Genomic DNA, 14,420 nt, shown 5'->3' on the forward strand with positions numbered 1-14,420 from the left:
GGCTGATTGTAGTTCAAGATTTGAATACTGTAGGCTTCCTTCCAGATAGTTCTGGGACCCTGACTCCTTTCTTACTAACCCTGCCTTTATCAGCCCTGGGTTTTCTCCAATATTTGCACTCTCTGGCATTTTGGCCTCCAGTTTTCCCGGAACTGAGCCACTGACTGGCTGAAATATGGCCCAGGGGAATGAAAAGTTGATTGGGGGATGGGGGAAATACCATAACATTTCCCAAAAGAAACTCTAATCAGAAGTGGCTATGCCCTGTGACTTGTCTCTGGGTCTAAAAGTGAAGGAGAGCTATGGAACTTCAAGTTGGTGTCTTCATTCTAATTCACATGCATACCCCCCCCTTTTTTTCCCCATGCTGGTACCTCTTGTCTGTCACCACCAGCCTGGTGAGAGAGTACTAGGGACCAAGTTCTGACAATATGACTCTGCCCAACCCAATCTCCTTAACCCTTTAGTGGCCCAGGCTTTTGGTTTCCCTTGCCCTCAAGCAAGTATCATTTGCTCTCCAAGTCAAATATCTTGCCAAATGGATAATGGAAGGTTGGCAAAACATTCACTTGGCTTTTCCTGAGTCAACTCAAATGATAGTTTCCTTATACCTTATACCACCCTAAAAGACTTAAGCAGATGCACATCCTTCCACCATTACTTTAAATCTCCATCTCTGATTTCTTTTTTCTGTAACAAAAAAAAAGAAAGATTTGCTATCCAGAAAGGTGAGCCTGGAGGTAGGAAGAGATGTCAGTTAGCCAAGAGTAGAACTTCATCCTACCCCTAGGGAGAAAACTACCTATGACCTAGTCTGATTAACAGGAAGTTACACTATTTATTGAATGAAGAAATGAATGTCCCAAGCTCTGTATCCATTTGGACCACCAGAGGGAGCCCAGAGGCAACTCTTTCTCTAATAACCATCCTGGTTAAGAGCTTAACAGGACCATTAACAAGAGGGCAGAGGCTGGTGAGAAGCTTCCGCCTATTGCCCTCATATCTTTTTCCTCCAGCTCTTTGTCCTCCTATTCCCTCAGATATAATGGGCAGACTTTAGCCCCAGTCTACCTGGCTAAGCCATGAGGCTCTGCGGCCATGGCCTCACATTTGTACAAAATGTGTTCAGAGATGCCTCCTCCAAGCAGGAAAGGATGCTCCCCAGTCTAGGGAGGAGTCTTTCTACCATACTGATCCTCAACCCCCTTTTTAAATTCCTCATATTTCTATTATAAAATCACAGAATCTCCCAGTTTCGAGACACCTCAAAGGTCATCTTAGCTACATAGGAATCTCCTCCACAACATGCTGACAAGGGGTCAGAGCCTCAGTGATGAGAAACTCAACTAACCTTTTTCTCTCTCTTTTTTTTAAACCCTCACCTTTGGCCTTATAATTGGTTCTAAGGCAGAAGAGCAGAAAGGGCTAGGCAATGGGAGTGAAAAGTGACTTAGCCAGGGTCACATAATCAGGAAGTATCTGAGGCTAGATTTGAACCCAAGAGCTCCCCTCTCTGTGCCTGACTCTCTGTCCCCATCAACTCCTACCTTCTGAAGCAGGCAATTCCACTTTTAGGCAGCTCTAAATGTTCAAATTTATTTTAAATTAAAAAAAAACATTTCCCTTTATTCAGCTCCTAAATCTGATTCAATAGGATCTATTCATTGCTCTTCTCTGTGAGTGGGGCCAAAATAATCATAAATCCATCTTCCACAGGATAAAAACAGTTATCATGTCCCTCTGGAGTTTTTGCTTGTCCACTTGAAATCTGGTGACCCCAGTTCTGAGTTGGCTCAGACGTGTATACCCAGGCTATGTGTATTTCTGGCTACCAGTATTCCCTGGTAAAATGCCTTCTGGTTATTATATGGTATGATGGTATGATAATCCATAGGAGAGCGTACACCTAATTTAATGGGGAAATCTTTTTTTTTTTTTTTTTGCAATGGTCTTCTAATGCTATTTCAATGTCTTTTGCTTTGTCCTCTGGTTGGCTTGTAAAAAAAAAACACATGCTGGGGATGTGGTGTTGTCAAATATGGCTGACCTATACTCAAAATGGGGGGTAGCTAGGTGTTACAGTATAATGTGCAGGGCCTGGAGTCAGGAAGACCCAAGTTCAAATCCGGCCTCAGATACTTACTAGCTGTGTGACCCTGGGCAAGTCCCTTAACCACATTTGCCCCAGGTTCTTCCTCTGGAATGAACTGGAGAAGGAAATAGCAAACCACTCCAGTATCTTTACCAAGAAAACCCCATATAGGGTCACAGAGAATAGGATGAGACTGAAAAGACTGAACAACAAATACCCCAAATGTACCTCAAACCCAGGATAGGATTGAGGTGGGGAGGGGCAAGTACAGCAAAAGGAGTGTATTAGTAGTCCTTTTTGGTTTCCATGAAACACTCGTCCTAGATTTTTAGTAAAGATTTGTTGAATTAGAGTTCCCTAAAAGCCCAAATCTCTTTCACAGAAATTGTTGTCCAACTATGCCTCCACTTTTTTATTTGTATACTTCCTAATGAATGAAGTAGCAACATCTATTACTTTATTTTAACCTCACAACAGCCCCCTGAGTATAGGTATCATTATATCCATTTCAGATTAGGATAAGAAGGCTCAGAAAGGCTCCGTGATTTGCCTGAAACCACACAGCAAGTCAGTCGCAGAACAAGGGGCGGATCACATATCCTTAATTTCCAACCCAGGGTTTCTCACTCCTTGTCACACTCATTTTCTTAAGGTCCACAAAGTGAGGATGAGTCACTCTGAGACACAGGGGCCACTGACGCAGTGTCATGTGGAAGATACTGGAAACATCCTACCCTTTCCCCCTTCTTTCTGGTGAGGAGAATCTTCTGGGTCCTTGCCAGAGATGAGATGAAGAGAAGAAAAACATGACATTTAATATCTCTGGGCCTCAGTCTCCTCATCTGGGAAACAAGATTTTAGATAAACTCTAGGCTTATTCTAGATTTCACAGATAATTTCTCTGGTCATTCCAATGTGCAATTCCAAATGCAAACATCTCAGTCTGACATTCAAGGTTCACTATACTCTGTTCCTAATCTTCCTAGTCTTCTCTTCTGCTGCTGCCTTATATGTACCCAAGGTTCCTAGTACATTGGCAGAGCTTTTATTCACACTGATCTACCCATTGCTATTTTTCTATCTGAATTCTACTCAGCTATTATGGGCCAGCCCAAACCCTACCTCCTTTGTGATAATCTCCCTAACTACCCCAAAACCTAGATCTCCTGCAGTTCTTGCCATCTGTCCCTTATCACTTATCACCCTTATCACACCCATCCTTTGGCCTCATATTATCGACTATCTTCTTTGAGGGCATTTGTCTTCTCTCCCCAGCTAATTCAGAATTGGGAAACTCACAAAAGGTTCAGGGATAGAAGTGGAGAAGAGAAGATAGTTCACCAAATTTGACTTAGGGAGATACACAACTTTAACCAATTTCCCCTAAGGGAAAAGGAACCCTCAAGGAGACAAGGGAGTTTTGAGGAAGAAGAGGAAGGCAAAATAAGGTGGGTAAAGAATTGGATAGAATAGGAAATAGATTTAGAATGTGTTGAAGTCAGGCCTATAAGAGCTGAGGAAGAGAGTCTTGGAGTCAGAAGCCCCCCTTTTTTTTTTCAGAAATCTTTCACCATAATGAAGAAATGTATGAGCTTTTGCTTCCCATTGCCCTTTCTGGTCATCACAGCAGCTGAAAGGGATGAGCTATGGTGTAAATAACAACAACTCCTTGAAGACAAGGATATTTATTTGGGGGTCTCCTTTTGTACCTTCTATATCACAGGTTCTGTGTTTATTGATTAACTTGGATGACTTTCCAAAGTTCTTTCACATATATTGCCACTTTAGACTCTCATAAGCTCCCTATGAAGTAGGGCAGGTATTATTTATCCCATTTCATTTTCAAACTGGAAAACTAAACCCCAGGGAGGGGAAAGGACTTGCCTAAGACCATAGGACAGGTTGTTGGCCATGCTAATATTACATCTCAGGATTCTTTACTACCAGCCTTGAGCTCTTTCTAATTCTGGGGCCCCAGGGTATTCCCCCAATAGCTCAGACTTCATTCAGCACATCCTTCTTCTCCACCTTCCTTTGGGTAAAGGGGTTCTCTGGTGTCTGGGTCATCACAATCTTCATTCTTCCCTTCCTCTCCGTGAAGGGGCTCTGTGCAGCTTGGGTCAGTAGCAGCAGCAGGGAGACTGGAGGCTTCATCTGTCATTCCATCCTGAACTGCACCATTAGCTTCCATCTTCTCTTTGAGGTCCCTTTTGAAGAAGCCAATCTGCTCATGGGAAGAGAAAAGAGAGTGCTACCAATGCCAACCCTGATCCTTCTATACCTTTGTCCCTTAGAATAAAAAGGGAAAATTTACTTAGATCAGTTCCAAAGAGGAGCTGGCACCATGCTGAAAATCTCAGATCATTGAGTCTTAAGGACCATGGCTAGTTCCTTTGCCTACCCAATTTACCATAGGAATTGAAGAAACTTGGTAAAGTGGAAGGTGTGCTGAAATTGGAATCAGAGTACATAGGTTCAAATCCAAGCCTTACTCAATACTTGTGTGAACCTGGGCAAGGCATTTAACCTCTATGAGACTCTGTTTCCTTTTCTGTAAAATAAGGAGACTGGACTATATTGCCTCTAAGTCTCCTTTCAGCTCTAAATCTATGATGCCATAATCCCAAAAATGACTCTGCCAATCATGAGACCTTTCAGAATCCTCGACCAGCAGAGCAGAAAGAGACCTTAGAGATCATCTTAGCCCAAAGCCCTCATTTTTACAGAGGAGGACCAGACAGAAATGAACCACCCCAGATTATATGACAGGTCAATGATAGACATGGACCTAGAACCCAAGCTCCCCATTGTGTCAATTGGCCCCTCAGTCCATGGGATAGATAGATCCATTGGCTCCTACTATCTCTCTTTCCCTTAGTGACTCCAGCCCCTTCCCAAGTCTGAAGGAGACTCACCTTGTAGAGCAACCCAAAAATCAGCAGCAAGAGGACCAAGCCACCAATCCCACTAAGCACATAGAGGTAAAGAGAATTTTTCTCATACACAATGTCCACCTTTGTGACAACCTGAGGGACGAGAGAGGATTATTGTAGAGAAGGTTCGTCCACCTTCTAGAAAGAGTTCCTAGGAGCCAGGAGAGAGGGAGATGATTTCTGAAAGCTTGATAGTACCTGGGATTGGGAAGACTCCTTGCCATAGAGGTGGTAGTATTTGCTAGAGTTGAATAACACAGAGATGTTGGTGCACAGGCTGGACATGGAAGAGGCCTGAGAGAGGGAGAATCCAGTGACTGCCTTAACCCCAGTTCCTACCCAGCAGGTCCACCTCCATCCCCATCCATTAGAGGAGCCAGGGTCTCAGCCACCCCACAGGCTGGTTACCTGGATCTTTTCAGTGATCTCCACCAGCCCCCTCACTTGCACCAGGGTCTCTTTCCTGAAATCAACTGTGCACCGGAAGGTAGCCCCTGGAGTGCAGGCCTTGGGGAAAGGAAAAAGAGGAATTAAGTGAAGTTCATGAAGTCAGAGTCCCATGGTGGGGTTGGAGAGGGACTTCATGAATGAGGCTGCTCAGGTTGCCCTTGCTCCTCACCCTTCCAGCAGCTGAATGCTTACCTGGGTGGGATGGGGCAGTTCATCCAGGACCTTAGCATAACAGGGTACTGGAGGTTCCTAGAGGAATGATGGGAGGATAGGGAAAGGAGGGGAGGATTCTCCATCAGAGCATGAAAAAAGCATTGCACTGCGGGTTACTCTGAGTACACATCAGATGTACTGATCCCCAACCCTGATCTTGCCCCCGTAGGTCTCCCCAGCTCAGACCCAAGCCCCCTTACCCACCCATAATGCCTTTTTGGAATCAGAGATCTTGAGCGCCCAGTTCAGATCCAAGCATCTCCTAACTTTCAATGCCTGCTCGGACTCATTAAGCCTAGAACATGATGTTACTTGTAAACAGAAGGATTTGACGTACTGAAGTTACCACTCAGATCCAGGAGTTCCCATTCTTCCTTGGACACAGAGGTCCTCATACCCCAAATTCAGCTCCAGATTTTTTTAAACCCCTACCTTCTGTCTTGGAATCAATAGTGTATATTGGTTCCAAGGCAGAAGAGAGGTAAGGAATAGGCAATGGGGGTTAAGTGACTTGCCCAGGGTCACACAGCTAGGAAGTGTCTGAGGCCAGATTTGAATCCAGGACCTCCCAACTCTGGGCCTGACTCTCTATCTACTGAGCCACCTAGCTGCCCTCTCCAGATTTTTTCCATTGCTCCCTCTGATTCTGACCGTTTGAACAGTCCAGTTTCTTGTAAAGAATCCTCTCATCTGGCTTCTTGGCACCAAGATAACAATCTCCAAAGCAGGAGGGAAATCAATGAAGTCCTGAGTCTTCACCTGAGGACAAAGGAGAAACAAATTGTAGCCACATGCCCCAGTTCATTGGCTTCCCATAAGCTCCATATCTTGCTCTCATATGCTTTGTATTCCCAGATTCTATTCTTGGACCTTCTACCTCTCAGATAACTCATTCCCTATGTTAATCTAAAGGTAGAAATTTTATTGACAACAATAGGATTCTGCTTTCAGCCATATTGATTATTTTAAAAATATTTATTGCTATCTTTTGTTTTTATATCCTCTAAATTTCCAAACATAGTCTTCTCTCCTCCTCTCCCCAGAGTGTTCCCTTCTAACAAAAAGTGAAAATTTAAAAAAAAAGCAGTTCAGCAAAACTAATCAACACAACAGCCACATCTAACATTATATTCATTATTTTACATCCAGAGTTCTCTAACTCTACAAAGAGGGAAGGCACATTTTCTTTTTACTTCTCTGTCTGATCAACTTTTAAAAAAATTTAAAAATATTTTATTTTTCCTAATTTATACATCAAGCCAATTTTAAATTTATTTTTTTTTAATTTTGAGTTTGAAATTCTCTCCCTTCTTCTCTCACTTCCTTCACTGAGAGAGCAAGAAATTTGATATAGGTTATACATGTACAATTATGCAAAACAAATTTCCATATTATAGACTAACATTTTTAGAAATTGGAGAAAGATATAGAAGGTGGGCAGCTAGGTGGCACAGCAGATAGAGCATCAGGCCTGGTATTAGGAAGACCTGGGTTCAAATCTGGCCTTAGAAACTTCCTAGTTGTGTGACCCTGATCAAGTTGCTTATAACCCACTTTGCCTAGCCCTTACCCTTCCCTCTAAGCATTATTAATAAGATAGAAATGGGGGTATATTAATAAATGAATGAAACAGATAGAAGCAGTCTAATAGAATAGAGCTAGGACTGAACTAGGAGTCAACACACCTGGACTAGGAATTCCTGCTCTGATCTTACTACTTTTGTGATCTTGGGCAAATCTGTTCCCTTCTCTGGGCCTCAGTTTCCTTCTTTGAGGAGGAGGTAAAATTAGTGGGTTAAACTTGAGGTTCTCTAAGGCCTCTTCCAGTTCTAAAATTGTGAGAATCTATTAGTTTTATCAGGTTTGAATCATAGGACCAAGACTTAAAAACTGGAAGGGAACTTATAGATGATCAAGTCCAACTCTTTGTTTTACAAATGGGAAAATGGGGCACATAAGAATGAGGTGACTTGTTGTAGTACCCACAAATAGTAAGCATCTGAGGTAGAATTTCAACGCAAAAGGTTGACACCATCACAGTAACTGGTTCAAAATGGTCTAGAGCAGTGATTCCCAAAGTGGGTGCCACCGCCCCCTGGTGGGTGCTGCAGCGATCCAGGGAGGCGGTGATGGCCACAGGTGCATTTATCTTTCCTATTAATTGCTATTAAAATTTTAAAAAATTAATTTCCAGGGCGCTAAGTAATATTTTTTCTGGAAAGGGGGGTGGTAGGCCAAAAAAGTTTGGGAACCACTGCTCTAGAGCAATGAGCCAAAATCACTATGAAATTCAACAGGAATAAATTCAGAGTTCTACATTTAGGTTAAAAAAAAATCTATCGCCCAAGTAAATGATAGAGAATCAATTACTTGGATGATAGATTTTTTTTAACCTAAATGTGTACCAGGAACTATGTTAAACACTGAACAATTAGACAGCTGACAACAAATTTAATAAGAGCCAACATCATGATAGAGTTCCTTAAAAAACTAATAGCAGGGGGAAGCTAGGTGGTACAGTGGATCGAGCACCATGCCTGAAGTCAGGAGGACTGGGTTCAAATCTGACCTCAGATACTTCTTCCTAGCTATGTAGCCCTGGGCAAGTCACTTAACCCCATATGCCTAGCCCTTGCCCTTCTGTTTTAGAGCTGTTACTAACCAGAAAGTAAGGGTTAAAAATAAAAACAACACACAACTAATGCCACCTTGGGTTGCGTCAATCAAACTATAGTATCCAGACGGTCTCATTGCACTGCTTTGAGTTTGTCAGACTACATATAGAGGGAAGCGTGTCCAGCTTGGTATTAAATTAATTAAATTAAATAATTAATTTTTTAAATTTTAATAGCAATTAATAGGAAAGATAAATGCACCTGTGGCCATCACCGCCTCCCTGGATTGCTGCAGCATCCACCAGGGGGCAGTGGCACCCACTTTGGGAATCACTGCTCTAGACCATTTTGAACCAGTTACTGTGATGGAGCACTGCATTATAAGAGAGACTTTATCCAATTTGGGGGAGCTCAGAGGAGGACCTGAAAGGTATCTCATAAACCAGACTACTTAATTGGTTCATGTATTTGGGAAAGTTTAGCCTAGAAAAGAAAAGCCTGGGGTGACAGAGGGATGACAGCTCTCTTCAAGTACCTGAAGGGCTGTTATGTGGAAGACTGATTGGATTTGGGGCATTTAGGTGGCTCAGATAGAGAACCTGGAGACAGGAGGTCTTGGGTTCAAATCTAACCTCAGACTTGTCCTAGCTGTGTGACCCTGGACAAATCATTTAATCCCAATTGCCTAGCCCTTACCACTTGTCTGCCTTAGAACTGATACTTAGCACTGTGGTAAAATCAAATGTAATAGACTTCTGTACTAGCAGCAATGCAATGACCCAGGACAATTCTGAGGGACTTATGAGAAAGAACGCTCTCCACATTCAGAGGAAGAACTATAGGATGGAAACAGAAGAAAAACAACTGCTTGAACACATGGGTTGATGCAGACATAATTGGGGTTATGGAACCATGGAACCATGGAACCATGGAAACATTTTCTAAAAAATAAAAATTAAAAAAAAATCTATACCAAAAAAAGAAAGAAAAGAAAACTGATACTTAGTATTAATTCTAAGATAGAAGGTAAGTTAAAAAAAAAAAGTGATTGGATTTGTTTTGCTTAGATCCAGAGGTTAGAACCAGGACCGGAAGGAGGAAAGTGACACATTTTGGGCTCATTACAGGGAGCCCCCTGATAATGAGAGTCCAGCGATAAAGCCAGAGTCCAGTCTTGTATGTGTTCCAACATTAGGCTTGATGATCATTGGTCAAGGTTCCTGTGGTGTGGATCTTAGCTCTGGATAAGTCATTGGATTAAATGATCCCAGAAGTTTCTCTCTGTTTTAAGATGTTTAAAACAATTTTTAAATGTTTTTTTTTTTAAATAAACTCTAACCTTCCATCTTAGAGTTAATACAAAGTATAATTCCAAGGCAGAAGAGGGGTAAGGACTAGAAAATAGCAGTTACTTGCTCAGGGTCACATAGCCAGGGAGTATCTGAGACTGATTTTGAATCTAGGACCTTCTGTCTCCAGGCCTGGCTTGCTATGCACTGAGCCACCTACTTGCCCCCCTCAGCTTTAAGATTTTAGCCTAAAAGTCTATGATTCCTACCTCATAAATATGCTGGACCTTGTGGACTGTGGGACCTTTGGCGGTGAAATTGAGGTACAGAGTAGTGTTTTCCTGCCTGTGAAGAGAGAGAAGATGGAAATAGTGGATCATTATTAGTTCATGGGGGACTAAGATCACGGTGAAATACAAAGAAAACTGACTCTAGAGCAACAGAACCTGGGGTTCGATGCTGGTTCTGCTTCTTCCTCCCTCTATGACCTTGTGCCAGTCCTTTCCCCTCCCTGGGCCTCGGTTCTCTAACCTGTATTAGGAGGAGTTTGGAAGGACCGTTATTTAAGGTCCCTTCCCACTCTAAATCTATGCTCTGATGATTCCCATTCCTGTCTACTTCAGGGATTTGCAAAAGGAACTACTGGCGGCAATAAGGAAAGGATTAATACCACCAAAGGCAAAACACAAATGAAGCTACAATATGGCCCGGCAGAGCAGAGGTGTCAAACGTTCAGCCCCTTAACACTTCCAAGTTTGGCCCGAACCAGATTAAAATATACTTAAATATTAATTTGTTATTTCCAAATAATTAATATTGATATTAATTAAATAGTAAAATAAATCATATTGATATTAAATATTAAAACAAATAAATAAAAATTAAAACATAGATAGGGGCAGCTAGGTGGCTCAGTGTAATATATAGATATATAATATCTAATTTCTAAATATTACATCAGTGAATAGAGATCCAGACCTAAAAACAGAAGGTTCCCATTCAAATCTAGCCCTAGACACTTCCTTGCTGTGTGATCCTGGGCAAGTCACTTAACCCCCATTTCTTAGCCCTTATCACTTGTCTACCTTAGAACTAATACTCTTAGTATTGATTCCAAGACAGAAGTTAAGGGTTTTTTTTAAAAGACACAGAAAACAATACATTTGAAAACTAAGTCAATATTTGACACATAGAGATCCTTATGTATAGATCAATGATCCAGTTTTTATTTGAGTTTGACATCACTGCCCTAGTGGGCCTCTCAGTCCTCTCCCAGGCCTTACACTTTATGTTTAAGTCCCTCCTAAGGGGCAAATAAATAAGTGGCTCAGTGGATTGAGAGCCAGGTCCAGAGAAAGAAGGTTCTGGGTTCAAATCCGACCTCCAATACTTCTTAACCATGGGACCCTGGGCAAGTCACTAAACTCCCATTGCCTAGCCTCTTTTCTTCCACCTTAGAACCAATACACAATATTGATTCTGAGATGGAAGGTAAGGGTTTAAAAAGAAAAAGGAAAAAAGCCTTCCCCCGCCCCCAGGACAACTTTAAAGTTTTATGTTCCAATGTCTATTCAAGCTCTTGCATTCTATATTCCAGAAAGTTTTATAGTACATTCTAGTTCTGATGTGCTATGTTCTGTGTTCCATCCAGCTCTGAAATTCTGTGTTCTAAGATTCCTTCCAACTCTAATGTCCATGTTTTAATTAAGAGTGAAGTTAAAATGTATTTTTGCTGTGTGTGCCCTTTGCTGACCTGCACCCCCTTTCCTAAGAGAATAACACCATAATATCCTCTGGTTTTCTTGAATCAGGGTTCCAAACAATTGACCAAACAATTCTCTAGGCCAGAACCCAAGGGCATCTATGGTATAGAAAACAAAAGGCCTGTCCAGTCCAGATAGCTAAGGATTCTTCACTGAGTTTCTCATCTTGGCTTTGTCTTTTGGGCTGTACCTACTGACCTCTCTTTAGATCTACAATTCTGCCACACCAAGCCTCCTAACAGTTGCTATGACACTTCCCTGCTCAAGGACCCTTTTGCCCACCACATCATTTTTAAATTTTGGCTGAGAAATGTGATGTGGTAGAAAAGGTACAGGAGTTAAAATCATTATAGTCTGGTTCCAACTAGAAGTCTGGCCAAATCCCTTCATCTTCCTGAACCACAGGATTCTCATCTAGATAATGGGGTTAATAATAATTGTACTCCCTCCTTACAAGGTAGCTGTCAGGGAAATAAAGAGAATTTAAACCATATAGTGCTCTAGAAATATAAACTGTTCTAGCGCAGCTTAGTGGTACAATGGATAGAGTGCTGGGCCTACAGTCAGGAAGACTCTTCTGGAGTTCAAATCTGGCCTCATGTATTTACTACCTATGTGACCTTGAACAAGTCATTTAGCCCTGTTTGCCTCAGTTTCCTCATCTATAAAATGAGCTGGAGAAGGAAATGGAAAACCACTCCAATATCTTTGTCAAGAATTTCTATATGGGGGGGGGGGGGAAGCTGGGCAGCTCAGTGGATTGAGAGCCAGGCCTAGAGATGGGAGGTCCTAGGTTCAAATCTGGCCTCAGACACTTCCCAGCTGTGTGACCCTGGGCAAGTCACTTGACCCCCATTGCCTACCCTTACCACTCTTCTGCCTTGGAGCCAATACACAGTATTGACTCCAAGACGGAAGGTAAGGGTTTAAAAAAAAAAAAAGAAGAATTTCTATATGGGGGCACCAAAAGTGGAATATGACTGAAATGACTGAATAACAACTCATTCAAGAACGTACAGATTATGGAGTGCCTTAAATATCAGACAAAGGGTTTGATCTTTATCTGTTTGGTAGGTAATAGAGAGCCATTTAAAAAAATTTTGACCAGATCTATGCCAGATTATACCAGATTAATCTGGTAGAGGTAAGAAAGATGGATTGGAAAGGAGGAGAGAGTCTTAAGGCAAGATGATCTACTAAAAATCAATAGCAATGGGCTTACACAACTAGGAAAAGTCTGTGGCCAAATTTGAACCTAGGACCTCAATTCTCCAGGCCTGGCTCTCTATCAGTTGAGCTGCCTATCTGCCCCATTGCTATTGTCCCAAATCCCAACCCTAGAACTCACCTATAAAACAGGAAACACATAGCAGAATGAATTAAAAACCAGAATCCTAACCAATTGCCAAGCCTTTACCACTCTTCTGCCTTGGAACCAATTCTTAGAATTGATTCTAAGAGAGAAGGTAAGGGTTTAAAAAAAAGTCAACAGCAACAGTTTGAAACGAGTTGGTCAGTTCTAGGGTTGGGATTTGGGCAAGTCCCACCTGGGAGGTTCAGGAAAGAGCCAGAGTTAGAGGGAAGGTCACAGGGGAAGGAGTTTAAGAAGGTGGGACAGCTGAAGCCCTGGATCTTTGGTGAAAAGAGCAGAGGAAAACGTACTCTTCAATCATCACATTCACAGGGAACAGGATGGGGATCCTCTTGGTTGCCAAATTGTCTTTTAGTAGTATGGAGTCCTCATTCTCACTGCAGACACAGATCAGTTGGTCAGTCATCAAGTATTTAAGCAGGCACTTACCTTGTCCTAGGCACAGAGGATACAAGGAAAGACAAAAACACAATCCTTGCTCTTCAAGGGCTTACATTCTAATGGGGAGACATCATGAAAATATCAATGTACGAGACAGATCCCTGTAGTCAAAATGGAAAGTATTTTTAGAAGGGAATGATAAGCAGTGAGAGAAGACCAGATGAGGACTTCTAAAGATGCTGGGATTTGAGTTAAGCCTCAAAGGAAACCAGGGAAACAAGGAGGGAGTCATGAGCAGGAAGGGCACAGCAGGCTCAGGAGACAGACAGCTCACAGGGATAGCCTGGAGATAGAGAGTCATGCGTTGGGAATTGCATAGGAGGTGACATTGGGAGGGATGAGGCTTCTAGGCCTGGAGAGTAGCAGAAGACACAGAAGAAACTGAGGGAAGGCATGCTGAGATTTTATTCACCTGCTCACATTCACTTTCATCTCCAGGCTGTCCTCCCAGGAGCTGTTCAACAAGGTGTCAAACATCATCCGGACGAATACCTGGGGTTGGGAAGAGGAGGCACCAGGAAGCATTAGTTGCCTCCCAGAACTCAAGCATCACACTAGCTCTACCTCCCGTCTTCCTCCTTCCTTCCTGGGGCACAGATATTCCTCCTCCTATGCCCCAACATTCCCCTTCCATTCCATCTTATGTTCCCTTCCCAAGATGCACATATTCTAGATATTGGAGACCAGTCCCTGATTTTTCCCCTACTTCTCATTCCAGACCTATGGGGCCCATGATTCAAAAGGATCTCACCAGAGATGGGAGGTCCTGAGTTCAAATGTGACCTCAGACACTTCCTAGCTGTGTAACCCTAGGCAAGTCACTTAACTCCCTTTGCCTAGTCCTTACTACTCTTCTGTCTTGGAACCAATAAACAGTAATGCTTTGTTATAATGATAGTTAAACTGTTACAATAACTGAGGGAGAAAAACCCAAAGGTGTGTTTGGGTGATTGACAGATGTATGCGTATATGTCTAGTAGAGTTCTCCCTCCCCCTTAATTTGAAGGTTTTCAGAGGGGTATCCCTGTGATGATGTTGAGAACAGGGATGGACAGGAACCAGTTTTCAGATAAGGGACTTCTATGGATTGAGTTTTCCAGGACTTAGCATAATGCCTGCACCCCCAAGAAACCCTTTCTGAACATAGCCCTGTGGGGGTAAGATTAAATGACGGACAGTCTTGGGTTTGGTGTAACCAAAGCTTATTAGTCTCTCCCTATTCCCTCTTCTACCTTATACTTTTACTGTATCT

General features: G+C 42.4%; 1 protein-coding gene across 1 annotated transcript in view; it reads right to left on the minus strand.

Moving 5' to 3' along the window:
- Positions 1-3,769: 3,769 nt before the first annotated feature.
- The window catches only part of ITGAL (integrin subunit alpha L), a 37,743-nt gene continuing 27,092 nt past the window's right edge, over positions 3,770-14,420 (minus strand). Inside the window, 9 exon segments of the mRNA XM_044678709.1 lie at positions 3,770-4,316; positions 5,008-5,118; positions 5,224-5,319; positions 5,434-5,532; positions 5,668-5,724; positions 6,340-6,447; positions 9,862-9,937; positions 13,018-13,104; positions 13,581-13,660. Of these exon segments, the coding sequence (XP_044534644.1) occupies positions 4,095-4,316; positions 5,008-5,118; positions 5,224-5,319; positions 5,434-5,532; positions 5,668-5,724; positions 6,340-6,447; positions 9,862-9,937; positions 13,018-13,104; positions 13,581-13,660 (936 nt within the window). The 3' untranslated portion in view covers positions 3,770-4,094.

Source organism: Gracilinanus agilis, chromosome 1 (genome assembly GCF_016433145.1).
Source record: "Gracilinanus agilis isolate LMUSP501 chromosome 1, AgileGrace, whole genome shotgun sequence".
In the NCBI taxonomy this organism is placed as follows: Eukaryota; Metazoa; Chordata; class Mammalia; order Didelphimorphia; family Didelphidae; genus Gracilinanus; species Gracilinanus agilis.